The 19,656-nt window shown below is 42.7% G+C and overlaps 1 protein-coding gene across 1 annotated transcript in view; it reads left to right on the top strand.

Moving 5' to 3' along the window:
* The first annotated feature begins 1,686 nt into the window (after positions 1–1,686).
* Positions 1,687–19,656, top strand: part of LOC126162671 (juvenile hormone esterase-like) — a 60,832-nt gene continuing 42,862 nt past the window's right edge. The window contains exon 1 of the mRNA XM_049919319.1: positions 1,687–1,901. Coding sequence (XP_049775276.1) covers positions 1,701–1,901 — 201 coding nt within the window. The 5' untranslated portion in view covers positions 1,687–1,700. The remainder of the gene's footprint in view (positions 1,902–19,656) is intronic.

Genomic DNA, 19,656 nt, shown 5'->3' with positions numbered 1-19,656 from the left:
CAATCGAGGAACTGAACTGGAGCAGTCGCAAATTGACTATAGCGAGCATTGCTCCGCATATGTGCATCCCAATAGACAGTGCTCATTCCATCGTCCGAGATCATTGCAGGAAAAATTGTGCTTATGTCTGGTTCCGTAATCACTGTCATCTGCACACAATAGTAACGTCTTTGGACTTTCTTGGGCGTCACTCCGTCGAAGTAAATGATTTCCTAAGTCGCATCATTAAGGGTGACGAGACGTGGATCCACTATTTAACACTTGCAACAAAGAGAGCGTCTCCGCGGAAGAAATACAAAGTTGCAACATCAGCAGGGAAGCTCGTGCCCATCGTTTCCTTCGACTGGGAAGGATTTGTGTACACAGAGGTTATAGCAAAGCGCACAACCGTTAATACCGATTCTTACTGTGCCAGGCTGACATCGCTGCGCGTTCGCCCCTGGTAGCTGAGTGGTCAGCGCATACCTAACGGCCCGGGTTCGATTCCCGGCTGGGTCGGATTTTTTCTCCGCTCAGGGACTGAGTGTTGTGCCCATCATCATTTCATCCCCATAGACACGCAAGTCGCCGAAGTGGCGTCAACTCGAAAGTCTTGCACCAGGCGAACGGTCTATCCGACGGGAGGCCCTAGTCACACGGCATTTCCATTTCCATCGCTGCGCAACGCCGAAAAGAGCAAGAGGCGTGGGAAATCTCCTGCACAACAATGCAAAGGCGCGCACAGTGCAAGGTTTGCGTCAACGTTTTCGATGGGAGGTTTGGAAGCATCCGCCATACAGTCCATATCTTGCACCATGCAATTTCCATCTAAAACATCGGGGGCGGGAGGGAGGGGGTGGAAGAGGCTTTCCATCTAGGAAGACGTTCACATAGCAGTTATCGAATAACTTGGTGACCAAAGAGCAGGTTTCTATCGTCGAGGAACTGAACGATTGGGAAAACGCTGCGACCGTCATTTATAGAGACTTGCTGACCGTTGAACCATAGTGTCGTGTGTGTGTCACTTTGAAATGTAATGCAACATTCAATAAAAGTTACTTGATCTCGTATGATAACGTGTAACTTACCTTTTGAAGGCCTCTCGTATATTGTGAAATGAAATGAATGGCTTGGCCGTCGAGAAAATCATTGAAGATGAAATGAGGTGAAATGATATCAGGGCAAACCGTTAAAATTTTCTGAACTTGCAGTGTAATGAACGAGTCCACATCATTCACAGACAGGAAAACAGGTCGTACATTTCTCTGTCTCATTCCTCCTTTTCCTCTGTACATGTGGATGTGTGTGTGTGTAATTTATGAGTACATTTTGTTGACAGGCAGCAAAGATAAGAGGTTGTGGTTACTTCTAGGAATCCGTTTCCTTATTGTTTTCCCGCTTTTCACTCACCGTCTATTTGATAAAGGTAGACCCAAACTGTATATTTACGGACGACAACCGTTTATCAGCATTGCTTGTTGCATACGATGACAACGGAGCGGTCCTGATATAGAAAACTTAACAAACTTACACAGAATAGACCCATATTCCCTGTCTGCTCATTAGTCACTAACCTTTTCGTGTAGTGTGACAGTGGGCGGATCACAGGCGAGTGATAGAAAGAAGATGGGAAGCCTCCTGGCAAGGTCGCCCTCCACTACTTAAAACCAAACGCCAGTACCGGATGTAGCAGATTTGCCATGGCGCTTCACAGGACCGCAATGTCCGCCTCGTGGCAGCCGCTAGTCATTGTGATGTTAGCACCTCTGACTTGTCTGGCGACGTGTGGCAATCGTCCGATCGCCTCCACACCTCTGGGACAAGTTCTGGGTTCGACGCTGACGACGCTCAACGGCAAAAACTTCTCAGCCTTCCGTGGAATACGCTACGCTAAGGCGCCTGTTGGTGACTTGCGCTTCAAGGTACGCATGTACTTCTACAGCCATACTCTGCAAACCACGGTGACGTGCATGGCACAGGATACTCTTTCCCATTCTATTCACGTATGGAGTGTGGAAAAAGTGACCGCTTAAACATCTCTGTGCGCGCTGCCGTTAATATAATCTTGTCTTCGGGAGTTCTTTGGGAGAGATTAAGTATATTCCCACATTAATCACGTAAAGTTGGTTCTAGAAAATTTCTAAGCAGACTTTCAAGGGATAGCTTGCATCTGTCTTCAAGAATCTGTCAGTTCAGTTCTTTCGGCAGTTACGTGGGTAAAAGAAACCTGTATCCATTTGTGCTGCCCTTCACTATAATGTTCATTATCCCCAGTTGGCCCTATTTGGAGCCGGCCGGGATGGCGGAGCGGTTCTAGGCGCTATAGTCTGGAACCGTGCGACCGCTACGGTCGCAAGTTCGAATTCTGCCTCGGGCATGGATGTGTGTGCTGTCCTTAGGTTAGTTAGGCTTAAGTAGTTCTAAGTTCTAGGGGACTGATGACCTCAGAAGTTAAGTCCCATAGAGCTCAGAGCCATTTGAACCCTATTTGGTATGGGTCCCAAACACTTGAGCAATATCCTAGAATGGGTCGCACTAGATTTTCGTAAGTAGTTTCCTTTGTAGACTAGTTGCATTTCCTTAGTATTCTACTAATAAAACAAAGTTTGCCACCTGCTTACCTCCGAATGAGCCTATATGAGCGTTCCATTTCATATCCCTACAAGTGTTACATTCAGTTATTTAAATGAGCTGTCCGATTCCAACTGTGGCTGTTTGATATTGTAGTCATACGATACTCCATTTTCTCGTTTTGAGAGGAGACAGTTTCACGTTTTTTGAACAGTTGCCAATCTTTCCACCACTTCCAAATTTTACCAAGATCCGACTGAATATATGTGTAGCTTCTGTCAGACAGTACTTCATTATGGACACATCATACGTGCAAAGTCTGAATTTATGAGCAGAACCTCCGTATTCCTTACCTTATCAGTTCATCTAATTTTCAACATTCGTCTGCAGCATCACATCTCAAATGCTTCGCTTCTCCTCTTATCCAGTTTTCCCACAGTTTCTGTTAGGTCAGTAATAAAAAAACATGAACAGCAATGGTCCCAACACAAATCCCAGGATCACACCCGAAGTTACTTCTACAACTGTCAATGTCTCCCCATCCAAGATAACATGCTGCGTCCTCCCTACCAAAATATTCTCAGTCCAGTCAGAAACTTCGTTTGATGCTGCATACGATAATAAGCGTAGATGTGGTACTGGGTCAAATGATTTTCGGAAATCGAGAAAAACTGCATCTACCTGACTGCGTTGATCCATGGCTACCCCGCGCGAAGCCTGGGGGAGAGGCGGCCCCCTGTTGCCCATAGGTATGATAGGTATGGGCGCCGTTCTTGCAGGATAACATCGCTGTAGTCAAGAATTGGAAGTACAAGTGTTTTTGTACAAGTTTATTTTTTAGGTCAAGAGCAAGAGCTTTTTATACGAGGGTTGACCAGAAAGTAAGTTCCGATCGGTCGCGAAATGGAAACCACAGTGTAAATCAGAAATGTTTTATCTGCAACTGTTAGCTACAGCTTCCATCCACTGTTCTAGATAGTCACCGCTTTGACTTATACATTTGTCGTAGTGTTGTACCAACTTTCCAGTACCCTCGTCGTAGAAGGCAGCCGCCTGTGCTTCCCGCCAGTTCTCTACGCTCATCTATAGCTCGTTGTCTGTGCGAAAATGTTGTCTCCATAGCCAGTAGTTAATGTGAGCAGAAGTTAAACACGTAGGGAGCCAATTACGGGCTATAGTGCGAATGATCGAACACTTCCCATCGAAAACGCTGCAGGAGCATTTTCATTGCGACCGACAATTGTCACGAAGTAGGAACCGTATGACAGTTCTGTAATGTGGGCTGCATAACATCAGGCGAAATCTCTGACCAGGACCTCGTACTTGGCGGGAGACGCTATTTTCTACGCATCTTTATGCGCTCACCATGCGCTAAGAACTGAAAGGAGCGAAGTGATGCAACCCACAGGCATACTAGAGACACTGTCGAACACACATGTACAAAGCTTTATTAGATTATCACAGAGGTTTCCATTTCTTCACCGATCGGAACTTACTTTCTGGACAACCCTCGTATTTTGCACAGAATAGGAGCAGCTGATGCTTCTTGTACACTGCAGTTACGTGTTCAGTCCAATTTAGATTTCGTCTATTATTACTCCTAGACTCTTCGATGAAGGAGAGAAAATTAGTTTTATTGTAAGTTTGTTATGTAATTATATATTACAAGATATAATGGAAATACAGAACTTGCAAATATAAAAGAAAAAGTGCCCCATCAAGGGATAGGTTGGCACTACAAATGGGATCAGTTGTTGAAAACCGCCGTCAGCTTCTTCGGAATCTCCGATATTTTGGAGTACCAGTGGAAGTCTGTCCCATACACAACGATTTGTCTGCACATATCACATCTGCACAGACAGATCGTAGCGTATGTGTGGGTCGTATATTTGGGGAGATACGAGATATGCAAACCAGGTAGTTGGATTTAAAAGTTTGAACGAAACTGCACAAATCTGCAGGTGCAAATCAGATCTGCGCGGACAAACCATAGCAATTGAGCAAGAGGTGCCAAATCTCTTTCGCAAAATGTGTTTGAGCCAGTTGTTGTTCAGTCTGGTGACTCTCCTCCTTTTGCGCATAATAATTCTAAAACGGTTGACATGTGTTATTACTCTAGACTGAAAAGTTCATTGCTGAGTTTACCGGAAAATGCAGGATGGTCAGAAAGAGTCTGAAAACCTTGTAGGGTAGGATGTGCCGAGAAATAGCTGTTAAGAAAAAAATTCGACACGTTGAGTAGTATCCGAGTTAATTACGAGGCTGTCCGTAAAGTAAGGTATCCAACGAGCTCCCGTCGAAATGGAGCCAGCTAGCTTAAATCTGACAACACCACCGTGTTATTTGTTTCCCACACCACTATTCTTACCAGCCCCCATCTCTCTGCGACGCTCATTCTTCGCGTAGCAACCGTCAACAATGGAAGGGAAAATCGACGCTCCCACCAAGTGTGAATTGCGTTCTGTGATTAGATTTCTACGGTTTAAGGGGTCAAACCCTATTGAAATCCATCGCCAGCTGACCGATGTTTATAGATAAAAGTGTATGGACGTAAAAAATGTGCTTAAGTGGTGTAGGAAGTTCGCAGACGGCCGTACAAATGTGCACGACGAAGCCGGCCGCGGGCGTCCATTCGTTTCGGACGAGACAGAGACGAAAGCCGAACACGTTTTGCTTGCGGATCGCCGTGAGACTGTGCGAGAGATTATCTAACTGATAGGGGACGTCTCTAATACTAACGTGGACAAGATTAGGACAAACATTTTGAAATATCACAAGGTGTGCGCCGCGGACGCTCACTGATGAATACGAAAAGCAACGCATCGAAAGTGCCCGCAAGTTTCTGCGCCGTTTCCGGGAAGAGGGTGAGGAATTTCTGGATTCAGTTGTAACCGGGGATTCCATTACTTCACGCCAGAGACTAAGGAACAATCAAAACAATGGCAGTATTCCAGTTCTCCAAATGTCAAGAAGTTCAAGTAAACGCTGTTAGCGGGGAAGGTGATGGCTTCAGTATTCTAGGATAGGAAAGGCGTTCTGCTGGTCGATTACCTGGAAAGACGTACAACAATCAACGCGGCATGGTACTGCGACACATTGAAAAACTACGCCGGGCTATACAGAACAAAAGGAGGGGTCGGCTGACAAAGGGATTTCGTTTGTACCATCACAACGCCCGCTCTCACGTCGCCCGCAATATGTCAGATCTCATCGCCATATTCGGGTGGGAAATTATTGACAATCCTCCATACAGCCCTGATTTGGCTCCCAGTGACTGCTATTTGTTCCCCCAACTTGAAACATCACTTGGGGGAGTGAAATCCAATCCTTCCTTCATGAATAGGGGAAATCGGAGGGGGGAGGTGGGGTAGTGGTATGATGCGGGTATGAAAAAGCTTCCGTAGTGTCTCCAAAAAGGCACCGATCGTGACGGGGACTATGTTGAAAAATAGCTAAAAGTCCAAGCTTTCAGAATTTGTAATTGGTTTTGCAAGAAAATGATGTTTACGATGTGAAAAAGTATTGGAGACCGTAATTTACGGACAACCCTCGTAGCATTGAAGTTAGCCCATCAGGTTGTTGCGCCCGCAAATTCAAGTGGCCGCCAGAGATGCTATCATCAAACATGGTCTTCGTTTGGTTTCCTAAAACCAAGCACAAGCGCGATACAGCAATTGGACATGGGACTGTTGCAAGGGTCGAATCCGAGCCAAAAGCCGAGCAGTCTCGTGTGCTTTCATCTACGTTACGACAACTGACTGCTCAGAGTAGCACTTGCAGCCTACGTTGTTTGCCCGATGTATTCCAATCTCTGTCTTCTTCTACATACCATCCACAGCTCCCTCTAGTACCGTGGAAGTTATTCCCTGATGTCTTAACAGATGTCCTATCATCTTGTCCCTTCCTCTTGTCAGTGTTTTCCAAGCATTCCTTTCCTCTCCGATTATGAGAAGAACCTCCGTATTCCTTACCTTATCAGTTCATCTAATTTTCAACATTCGTCTGCAGCATCACATCTCAAATGCTTCGCTTCTCCTCTTTTCCAGTTTTCCCACAGTCCCTGTTTCACTAACATACAATGCTGTGCTCCAAACGTACGAACTGAGAAATTTCTTGCTCAAATTAGGGTGTGTGTTTCATACTAGCAGATTTCCCTTGGCCAGGACTGTCCTTATTGCCGTGCTAGTCTGCTTTTGATGTCCTCCTTGCTCCATCCGTCATTGGTTATTTTGCTGCCTACAGAGTAAATTCGTTAACTTCATCTACTTCGTGATCATCAAGACTCATGTTAACTTTCTTGCTGTTCTCATTTCTGCTACTTCTCATTACTTTCGTCTTTCTTCGATTTACTGTCAGTCCATATTCTATACTTATTAGACTGTTCATTCCATTCAGCAGATCATGTAATTCTTCTTCACGTTCACTGAGAATAGCAATGTCATCAGCGAATTGTATCACTGATATCCTTTCATCTTGAATTTTAATTCCACTCTTGAACCTTCCTTTATACCCCTCGTTGGTTCTTGGATGTATAGACTAAACAATAGGGGCGAAAGACTACACCCTTTTTTATCTGAGCACTTCGTTTTTGGTCTTCAACTCTTATTATTCCCGCTTGACTCTTGTACATGTTGTATATTACCCATCTCTCCCTAAAGCTTACCCCTATTATTCTCACTTCTCAGGATTTTGAATATTTTGCACCATTTGACATAATCGATCGCTTTTTCTAGATCGACAAATCCTATGAATGTGTCTTGAGATTTGTTTAGCGTTGCTTCCATTATCAACCGCAACGGCAGAATTGCCTCTCTACTGTCGTTACCTTTCCCAAAGCCAAACTGACATCTGACACATCCTCAATTTTCTTTTTCATTCATCTGTATATTATCCTTGTCGACAACTTGGATGCATGAACTATTAAGCTGATTGTACGATAATTCTCGCACTTGTCAGCTCTTGCAATCTGTGGAATTGCGTGGATGATGTTTTTTGAAAGTCGGATGGTATATCGCCAGACTCATACATTCTACACACCAAGTTGAAAAGTCTTTTTGGTACCACTTCTCCCAACGATTTTCGCCATTCTGATGGAATGCTATCACTTCTGCATTATTTGATCTTAAGTCTTCCAAACCTCTTTTAAATTCTGATTTTAAAACTGGATCCTCTATCTCTTCTAGATCGACCCCTGTTCCTTCTTCTATCACATCAGACAAATGTTCTCCCTCATAGAGGCCTTCAACTTATTCTTTTCTCGAATCCACTCTCTCCTCTGCATTTAACTCTTAATGTTATCATCCTTGCTTTTAATTTCACCGAAGGTCGTTTTGACTTTCCTATACTGAGTCAGTCCTCTCGACAATAAAGTCTTTTTCGATTTCTTCACATTTTTTATGGAGCCCTTTCGTCTTAACTTCCCTCCACTTTCTGTTTATTTCATTCCTCAGCGATTTGTATTTCTGTATTCCTGAATTTCCCTGAACATTTTTGTACTTCCTTCTTTCATTAGTCAACTTAAGTATTTCTTCTGTTACCCACGGTTTCTTTCCGGTTACCATCTTTGAACCCATGTTTTTCTTTCTAACTTATGTGATTGCCCTTTTTAGAGAGACTTCAGCCTGCTCTTCATCACTAGTTCATTGTGATCTGAGTCTATATCTGCTTCTGGTACACCTTACAATCCGGTATCGATTTCAGAATCTCTGTCTGACCACGATGTAATCTAACTGCAATCATCCTGTATCTCCCAGCATTTTACAAATACACCTTCTCCTCTTATGATTCTTGAGCAAATTTTTCACTATCACTAGCTGAAGTTTATGGCAGAACTCAATAAGTCTTTCTCCTCTTTCATTCTTAGTACTGAGCCCACAGTCTCCTGTAACCCTTTCCTCCACTCCTTTCCCTACAGCCGCATTCCAGTCCCTCATGACTGTTAGATTTTCATCTCCCTTTACGTGCTGTATTACCTGTTCAGTATCCTCATATACTTTCTCTATCTCTTCGTCTTCAGACTGCGATGTCAGCATGTATAATTGAACTATCGTCGTCGGTGTTGGCTTGTTGTCTATTCTCATGACAACAACCCTATCCTGAACTGTCCACAGGAACTCACTCTCTGCCCCACATTCCTATTCATAACGAATCCTACATCCGTTATATCGTTTTCTGTCTCTGTTGATATTACAATATATACTCATCTGACCGGATTCGCTTGTCTTCTTTCCATTTCACTTCACTGATCCCCACTATATCTTGATTGAGGATGTCAAATTAAACACCTTTCAGCCGTCAGTTTTCAAACTTATTTTATTGAGCAACCAGTTTCAGCGTTTTACTACGCCATCTTCAGGCCCCTGACAGACGTGTAGGAATAATATACTTCGCTTGTGATGAAAACAGTGCCAGCAATACAGGTGTTAGTAGATATTTGTCACAGTGACCACTTAAACCATCACTTGCCTACTGAAACTGGTTGCCCAATAAAATAAGATTGAAAATCGATGGCTAAAAGGTGTTTAATTTGACATTCTCTCGAACAGCCGAGTCTCACAACCATCGCTAGAGAGATGGACATGCAGAGAATATCTACGAGGGTTGAAACTTTAACAGTGGCAACTATTTATTTGCAGTTCGTACAAAATAGACACGTGTTTCAAAGTTTTCCTGGCCTTCAAAGTAGTCACCAGCATTGTGTATAACCCGTTGCCAGCGATGTGGAAGACTCAGGATACTCTTAGCAGTGCCAGTTGTGTTGACAGTTCTATTGCCCGACGAATTTGTAGCCGATGGCTTAAGTCAGGGGAGTGCAATAGGTGGTATAGCACTTAGCAGCCCCATATGTCAAACAAATCAGTAACAGCTTGCACTGTACGTGCTTGAGCATTGTCCTGCAAAATGATGATCAAGTACTGCAGAAAGTGTCTTCGCTTCTGCTCTTAGCTCGTCGTAGGTTGTGTTCCAAAAATGAACAGCATAGAGATAGAAGTGATGACACTTTCTGCAGGACTTGAACATCATTTTTCAGGACAATCCTCAAGTATGTACAGTGCAAGCTGTTACCGATTTGTTTGACTGATGGGGCTGCTAAGTGTTATACCACCTACTGCACTTTCCTGACTTAAGCCCTCGTGAGTTCATCTCGATTTCTAAACTGAAGGAAACGCTTCACAGCATTTGCTTCAGAACTGTTACAAATTCGTCGAGCAATAAACCGTGCCGCTCGAACTGTCAATACAACTGGCACTGCTAAGAGTATCCTACGACTTCCACATAGCTGGCAATGGGTTATACACAATGCTCGTGACGAAAGGCCAGTAAAACTTTGAAACACGTATCTATTTTCCACGAGCTGTAATAAATAGTTACCACTATTAAAGTTCCAACCCTCGTGGATTGAGTCTTTGCATTTCCCTTTTCAGATTTTCTAGCTTTACTGACGCATTCAAGCTTCTGACATTCCAGACCCTGACTCGTCGAACGTTATCCTTTCCTTGGTCACCTCCCCCTTGGATCATCATAATGATACTTTTTCAATTACAGGCCACATATCCTGTAGATACACATTATGTGTCTTTAATGCAGTGGTTTCCATTGCCATCTGCTTCCTCATGCCGTTGATCATTGCTGATTATTCCTCCTTTAGGGGCAGTTTCCCACCCCAGGAGCAAGAGAGTGCCCTGATCCTCAGGTATCCTGGCACCGATGCTGATTATTATTCAAAGTATAAGCAATTGGGGGGGGGGGGGGGGGAGGTGTTCGATCCTGCGACCGTGGTCGTTTTGATTACTAATCAAAGACGCTACCCTTTGACCATGGATTATCATCTCCCCTATTTTGCGATAATATAGAAAGAGCTGCCCTTCTTTGAAACTTTTCAATGTCCTCGGTCAGTCCCATCTGATGCAGATCCCACACCTCGTAACAGTACTCCAGAACAGTAGACCTCTTTACTAGACCTTTTGCATTTTCTAAGTGTTCTGCCAATAAATCGCAGTTTTGGTTCGCCTTCCCCACAATATTAACTAATGGATTGGTCCAATTTAAGTCATTAGTAATTGAAATCCCAAAGTATTTAATTGAATTTACAACCTATAGATTTACCTGATTTATCATGTAAACGAAATTTAGCGGATTTCTTTTAGTACTCATGTGGATGACTTTACACTTTCCATTATCTACGGTCTATTGCCACTTTTTACACCAAACAAATATTTTCTCTAATGTTACATAATTGAGGTACTTTAATCGCCTCCGTCAAATGCTTCTTCAGAGCAGTGTAGATAGCTTTGCATGTATTATGTATGTCTCCAAGTCCATTCACAAATAATCTCGCCAGACGTCAAGTTCGCCAAGTACGGTAACTCGCGAAGTAAATTAATATAATCCGACAGATGACGGCCAGGAATGATTCAAAAGGAGAATCTGTCCCTCGAAGCTTACTGGGTAGTGACGTCAAAATGACGTGCTTTCCATAAAAGCTGATGTTACCACGCAACATGCTTCGAATGACACTTGCTTCTCCCACAAATATACGCTGTTTCAAAATGAAAGCACACTGAAGATCTTTCGAAGACACGTCGTTATTGGCACAATTTCCTGTAATAAACTGACGAAAATTGGTTGCTAAAAAATTGGCGTATTTTGTCGTTTTCGTATTGTAACTTGTGTACTATGACAGTATGCCATTTCATGAAAACGGCACAGTGAAGGTTTATTATAAACACGTCACTCCTGGTACGATTTGTTATAATTAAATGACAGTGAATGACATACCGGCGGTAAGGCCTTCAGGAGATCCTAAGATGAAAGACAGTGTTAGAAGCGGAGTTCACCATAATACAGTGGAAGAGGCGTGGAGGTACAAAGTTGAATGGATTGTGTTCGCATCCTGTTGCATTGAAATATTTTTTACATACTTTCACATTTGTAAAAGATTATGGGGATTCCTTGTTGAATTAATAGTCGTATGTTCTGTAATATTCAATGTTATACACATATAAAAGCACTCTCTCTCAGGAGCGAGTTTATTCGATTTTGTGAACATGACAGGAAATATGGACGAATAAACTTCAACGGCCTTCTTATCCACATCCACAACCACATCGAAAAAGCGGGGACAACGTTATAATAAATGTTATAATTGACATACTGATATAAGCAGTTTCATAGCACATTCATTAGCAAATACATTATATAAAGTACTACAGTTGTGTGATAGCTTTCGCTCTGTTTCATTTTCTGCCAGAGCAATTACATTCGTTTTTGGATTCAATGCGTACAATCACTTTCATTACTCAGGTACGCAGAATACGTAATATTCTGGAAATGTAGCTGGATGGTATATATAGAATGAACCAATGGACACAATATAATTTATTCGAATATGACAACACATGACTTTACGATTGAACTATATGCTTTTCTTTCTGAATTGACATCAAAATGAAACGTCTAATTGTTCTGGAAGAAAAAAGCCGATGTCATATGTTGCAAAGTACACAGTTTAGTCTCATTAAAAAACCAATCTTGTTCCAACAAGCTAACACTGAATGCAAAAAAAACTAATTATGTGCAATATGGAAAAATAAGTGAACAGGACGACCTAAATCCCACCATGGAGGGCAAACAACTTGAAAGAGTACAGTGTGCAAAATTCCTGGGTATGCACATTGATGAGAAGATTAATTGGAAGGACCATGTGGTGAACTTAGCACTAAAACTAAATTCAGCATGTTTTGTGCTTAGAATAATTTCAAGAGTTTGTAGTAATGACTGTACCAGATTAGTATATTTTGGCTATTTTCAGTCCATTGCATCCTATGGGATAGTATTGTGGGGAAAAACAAATTGTCGTAAAAATGAGATTTTCAAATTGCAAAAACGTGCTATTCGGATAATGACCCACAGCCCACCTCAAACACATTGTAGGCCCCTTTTGAAAGCATTGAAAATTTTAACAATTCCATAATTATACATTCTGAAATGTCTGTTGGTGATCAAAAGAAATCAGGACAAAATGAAAACTAATACAGACTTCCATAATTACGATACACGGCAATGTAAAGATCTCCACATACAAGCTGTAACAAGGACTCGAAGCCAGAAACATGTATGTAATCAAGGCATCAAACTTTTTAATGCACTACCAAAACATATCAAAGAGCTGGAAAATGAGGATAAATTTAAAACTGTTCTAAAGAACCACATGCTTGACAAATGCTATTACAGCATAAGTGAATATCTCTGCGCAACTGTATAAAATATATGTTTAAGTTAATGTGATAAATGAAATTACATCAGTGCATGATAAATTATGTTATAAAAACACTTATTAGTTGTATATTGTATTAAACATAAGATAGATTAGTATGAATTCACCACAGATACAAATTTTGTAAAGATATTATATAGTTGTTAAAATGTACCCTGACAAATCCTATATCACAAATGTGATCATTGGGATGATAATAAATAAATAAATAAAAACTCTAAAGTGCGCGTCATTTACGATGGCGGCCGAGTTTAGGTTCGTTCTGCGCATCTGACGTCACAAAACACAGTCAGCCAATGAACAGAGAACGACGTTGCCAGAGCTCGACTGCAGTGCAGAGCACGGACGAGTGTCTTCAGTTTTAGAAACGTTCAGTCATAAATAAAGTAACTGAACAAAAGCAATGTCTTGATAGCAGACTTCCTATAAAAGAAAGTTCGGAAAAAGCATTCTTTATACCAGTTGCTTCTATTAATTAATTAAACCAAACAAGCAATTAGCCTCCTAATTCCGGCGATAGCAGGGAAATTCATTCTCACTAACCACTTTTTCGCAATAAAGAACAGCGGTAAATGTTTATTTTCTATTGTACTTCGACAAAACGTAAGTAATTCATGGCCATACCAACAGTGTTTGTCAGTATTTTGCATGCTTGTTTAAACACCTCCAGGAATGTTGTTAATTGCTGAGCTGCGGTAGCATAATGGCTAAGGTATTTGGCTGCTTTGCAAAAGGTTCCAAGTTCCAACCTTGTCTGATGTCTAACATTTTCTTTATTTAAAAACCATATCGAAGTGTCTTACTTCATAAATTTTTTTCGTTTTTCGTAATTTTTTGAAATTTTGTAGTGGCAACTAAAATCGACCATATGGAAAGTATACGCTGTGACTTTTACCCATGAAAACTCTTCAAAATTTCGTACAATGGTGTACTATATTTAATGCTGCACAATAACTGCGTTGAACATCGAAACAAAATTAAGTCATTTATGGGGGGAAGGTATCAATCATGAAGATGTGTAAAAATCAAATTTTTGGGCCAAATAGTTTTTGTGAAATCGAATGATAAGTGTGTCAAAGCAGTTGGAACACCATCTGTCTGCACAGGCGAGCAGTGCAGTGATGACAAAATCGCGCACAGCGCGGAATGCGGGGAGCACGTCTCTGTAGCAGCAAAAGGGTTAATGCGGCCGTGGTGGCTTTACTTCGTTAACTACGCGCTACCCCCTAAACGTACGTTTCCGAACTATTCTATATTATACTATGGCGCTGCTTCTCTTAGCGCCTACAACTCGCAACGCAGCAATCTCCCGCGTCTGGGCTGGCATGTGCGAGCCGCCAAGATAAAAGAATTGAACTATATTATTTTATATATATTTACTATTGAATATATGAAACTACGTAATCAGCACATTATTTCAAACATTCATTATTAAGTTAATTTCACAATTTTCGCAGTTAATGAAGATGTGGTCCAGACGACCATTCTTGCAATTTGCTCATCCAGATATCTTTCGTTCCCCTACCGTATCCAGAGGCGGGGTATGAATGTACAACAGTTGAATGTGGAATGGTCCCCACACTGCGGAAGCTACATTTCCTGGGGAGGGGGATAACCGCTATAACCGTATCGGTTTTAAATTTAGAAGGATTGCGCACTGTTTATAGAGTGCTAGAAATAACAGATTACTGAAATAAAACTGAGTGTACAGTATTTTCAAAAGTATGAAGGCAACAGTCAGTGTAGTTCTACTTTATTAAATTACATTTTACACACTACATACTAGCACAAGCGTTTTATTTATACGTTGTGGCCTACTGTGAACTATTACGAACTTTGCTCCAGTATTGCCGACAGCATTTATTCAAACAAAACTTACCTAACAATTGTTCGGATCAAGTATTTATAATGGTTTTGAAGTGCTTATGTAAGCACATTATATCTCCACAGTTTTCGCAGTTAATGTTAATGTGGTCATGGATCACTGTTGCATCTGTTCACCCACATTCCGTGAAATGTTCATAAATTCGAACATACTCACTCCTGAGAGAGAGTGCACTTATATGTGTATGACATCGAATATTACAGACCATATTTCTATTAAATCAATAAGGAAATTCCAGAAGATTTTAGATATAAAAAAGTATTTCAGTGCAACAGGACACGTACCTACTCCTTTCGACTTTGTAACTCCACGTTTCTATCCACTGGATTATAGTGTACTCATATAACTTTTTTCAGTGAAGGATTTCCCAAAGGCTTTTACTACCAATATGTGATTAACTGACATTTAATTTAAAAAAAAAAATACTACCAGAGTGACAGGTTTGTGGTAAATCTTCAATACACTGTTACCTTGAATGACATACCATCATAACATGCAACTTCTAGAACTAATACAAGAACAACTAAATACGTCAGTGAAAATGGTGAAATCGAATATGGCCTCTCCAAAGTTCTTCATTTGTCGTCTGTTATAGAGGTTCGTGGTCGCATCGAGTTTTATGGGAGACGTTATTTTGTCATCACTTCGTAGTAGGCTTCGAATGGCTCTAGCTCCTCCATAAATTAAAACTGTGTCGTATCCACAAGTGATTTTTGGCAGTTTATAGCATGCATGGCCGTTTGTGCAGTCAAATTGTTGTTTTGAATTTTTTCGGCATTGTGTGCTTCAGACACAACATCTTTATGAACTATGGCTTGAAGTTGAAGATTAGAGCCAACATATTCACTACATTTAGATGCAATATATCGTCCAGAAGACGAGCCCAAATTTCTGAAACCTTTTTTCACTATTGTGTTTGCATGTTGAGCCGAGTGAAATACAGCATATGGAAAACAACTGATCCAGCTTATTGTGTTTGCATGTTGAGCCGAGTGAAATACAGCGTATGGAAAACAATTAATCCAGCTTCTGATTTAGTCTACACAATCGCTATTAGAGGTGTAGACAGCTTCATTCTCAGTCTAATGTTCCTATTTTTCCTTTACTGCACATGAAGTTACTCCTTTCATACTAGTGCAAAATTGTTAAAAACAAGATGTAGCCTGAAAACCCAAATACGGTTGTGTCATGTGAACAACGACCTATGGAAATTTGGGTCTGGTGGTGAGTCGTGCACACGGACGCACGCACGCGCACGCAATGTGGATCGAGATGAGAGAGGTGACGGTTTAAAGCAAAGGGTGTGGCGGATTGCCTTCCGGAGGGGCCAGCTCAGGCGACTGAGCTTGATCCTGACACCAGCCCCATCTGCCCGCCACTTGTAACGAACCGGCTTTCTAATCATGACTTTGACATGGGGGACCCTGCTATACACGATTGTTCGTGTCTAGCATATTCGCATAGCCAAATTTGACACTACGTTACAAATATTTGTGCATAGTGTACCTGAAGCAAGACTTGGAAACTAGCCCAGTATTTACCTAGGATGATGTGGAAAACAACTGAAGCATCAATGACTGTCATAAGTTTTCTGTTCATTTCATTTGAAGATTTATCTTTTGGCATTTTCTTCTGATGTTGATTACTGAGTTTGTCCACATGCCTTACAAATTTAATGTCAATAAAATTAACATTACGGAACTGTTAAGGCTTTTGTGGACACTTCTTGACAAATTGCCTGTTGCATTCTGTCTTAGGTTCTTCGGCTGATGTTTATTTCATGATTTTTCTGACATTTCACCAGCATGAGTGGCTGCTGGTGGCGGACTGGCGAAGCTTTGACAATACAAGACACTCATGACTGTGGAACATCAAAACAATAACCAAAAAAACACAGACGAAGAACCCGAGACACAGGCCCGGCAATTAATCGAGATTAACACAGTCCGGCATATTTGAAGTTGCTTCTTGTTGTCTCTTTAGAAACAATAGGCCTATCTGCACTTTTTTTTTCCTTTAGAACTGCTCGTCTGTTCATCAATTTACTTTCCTGAGACATTTCATTCAACTATTCCAATTTTGTCCCTAATGAAATAAAATGATATGATCGTATGGCAATGGTGAAACCTCCATTACGGTTTGCCTCAAAACTGACCATAAATTTTCCATCTTGTGAACATATGGACTTGTTAAAACATATTCCACTGAGAATTCCCCCCCCCCCCCCCCCCCCCCCAACTCCCAAAATCACTCCCTCAAACATTAGTTGTATTTCCTGCATTTCTAGGCAAGATCTTTAAACATAAATCTAAAATTAGTGATCTTTAAAATAGATTGGTTTTCTTTTAAAGTAAGCATTACATATACATTCCCCTGTAACAGAAATAAATGTCTTAATATTATTCCAGCACTGAATATTGAAAGAAGAAGCAATTCATTTCCATCTGATGAAATTCCTGAAATCTTTAAAAGCTCTCAGTGAGATCACAAACAAATAGACTTGTGGGTATTACGTGGCGTAGACTTTTAGAGTCAAAATAAACATTTATTTTGGCACTGAACAGAGCGAGTACAGAAATAGTGAGTGTACACAGAGAAAGAACACAAAGATAGAATGCAAAGCCAAAGAGAATAATCAAAGAAGTGTCACTTCACATCATAGACCACACAGAGACCCCCCCCCCCTCTGGCAGTGTGGAGCATGGCTGTGCGAAGCTAGCACATGTCCGCAAAAAGATCTTCATGCCAGAACAGAGGGCGGAGGTGGCGTACGGCACTCAAAGTGTGCGGCTCGGGCGCTTCGTCGTCATGGCCTCGTGTGGCGGACAGCTGCGCAGGCTGCGGCAAGTCGACGGGGGCTGCAGAGGTGGTGGTGGCGGGCAAGGCATTGGCGGAGGTAGGTTGGCAGGGAGCGGCAAGGAGTGGCTCTGGGAGGGACCATGCAGGCTTTAAATGTTATACTGAAACTGTACTCGGGCGGCCGTTGAGCAGAATTGAGAATGTATTGACCCAGCAGCGTAATACGTGGTGAGGACCGGAGTACAGAGGTTGCAGAGCTGCACGAATGGAGTCGTCCCATAACATGACGAAATTGCAAGAATTCAAGACCTCATGAACAAACACCTAGAACAAACACCTGTGGTGTGGTGTGCACCTGGGGTAGAGGCTGGCGAAGGCGGGCCATGTGAGCACACACTCGTTCAATGAGGGCCGGCAGGTCAGTAGCATCCATCGGAGAAATGTCCTCGTCGAATTCGGGTGGCAGGATAAGCAGTTCACTATACAGGACCTCCGCCAACGGAGCATTGCGGTCCTGAATGAGATTTTCACTGTGCAGCGGAGTGTGCACTGATATGAAACTTCCTGGCAGATTAAAACTGTGTGCCGGACTGAGACTCGAACTCAGGACCTTTGCCTTTTGCAGGCAAGTGCTCTGCCAACTGAGCTATCCAAGCACGACTCACACCCCGTCCTCACAGCTTTACAAAGGTAGGCAAAAGCAAAAGGAAGTGGTAGCAAAATCGAATCAATGAAACATTGCCACGTCTGCGCAGCGTTTTTTGAACTATATGGCATGAAGCACTTTCGAAAAGGCCAAAAGGCATAATGATTGCCGTTTTCAGAATGTCTGGCAATACAGAAAAGAAGATGAATGGGGGAGGACCAGTTGCTGTGAGAAGATCGGAGCACACCCAAAGCCAGTAAATCCTGACTATATTTTTCACTCACAACAATTTCGTAGCGTTAAGATGTCATCGAGCTTCGTGACGTACGGGCAGTGCAGATTTGGTGGTAGGTGCTGTTGCTGATTGCCGAGACCCGCAAAGTGATGCATGTGTGGTGGGGAGACAGGGGGGGCAGATACAAAGTGTCGGCAGTAGGTGACAGCTGGGCATATGGTGCGGTAGGCGGGACCTTGTCGGGAAATGGCGACAGTGGGTGTAGCATGACGGCCTCACGATACGAAGGATCCCGCGAAGCAGGGGTGTGTGCATCCGGTTGGTCCAACTGCATCTGCAAGGAACTGGCAGCATGAAAGGTGCAGCTTGACACAGGAGTGGGGCAGAGCGAAGACACTGTAGGAGAGGGGGGCTGCATTGACAGGAGCTGCTCTGCAAAGAGGCAGTGTAAGATAGTCCATGCATGAGCCAATTCAGCAGAGGCGGTAGCAATGTGGGAGCGTAACTCTGCATTATGAGTACGTAGTCTGTCGATCAGCTTGCGGACATCCGATAAATCAGAGAGGCAAGCCGTAATATCTTCAAGCAGAGAAGCACATGTGGAAAGCGTGGCCAAGGATGCGGAGAGCGAGGACGTGCTGCACCCTTTCGAGCACAGAATGGTATATTTAGATGCGTGGTGGAGTGTAGCAGCCTCTAGGTCCAGCAAAAGCTCATAATGGTGTGGAAAGTTCAACCCGATCACATGTTCATCCACATCGGTGACATGGAAGGTCCAAGGAAATGTCGCGCCTGGGGACAGACAAAACGACATCTTGATGGAGCCAAGGACCGCGATATGGGAGTGATTCGCAGCGACCATTGTGAGGTTAGCAGGAAAAAGCGCGTTGCCCACATGCTTAGCCAGGATAATGCTGACATCAGCATTGGTGTCGACAAGAAAGCATGTGCCCGATGACAAGTCCGTGACATAGAGGCGCCATTCGTGCAAGCAGTGTGGCATTGGAAGGTAGGCGCCGTTGATGATCATGGCGGGACGTGGTGCCTAACCGTACCCACTGAAGTCGTTTGGGTATGCACAAGGCTAGCGGCAGTTGTGATTGGCATCCCCGTAGGTTACATGGTACCAGCAAAGCGGGTAAGCTTGGAGGCGAGGCATTGCGGGGTGAGTGGGGGACGCAGCTGGCTGTGACGTAGCTCAAGAATGCTCAGGCTGCTGCTTGGGCGCGGTCAGCCTCCTGTAGGCCACCAGGAGTGAGCTCCTG

Source organism: Schistocerca cancellata, chromosome 2, assembly GCF_023864275.1.
Source record: "Schistocerca cancellata isolate TAMUIC-IGC-003103 chromosome 2, iqSchCanc2.1, whole genome shotgun sequence".
Classification (NCBI taxonomy): domain Eukaryota; kingdom Metazoa; phylum Arthropoda; class Insecta; order Orthoptera; family Acrididae; genus Schistocerca; species Schistocerca cancellata.
Note: the sequence above shows the minus strand (reverse complement) of the source record. Positions and strands in the feature narration are given on the sequence as shown.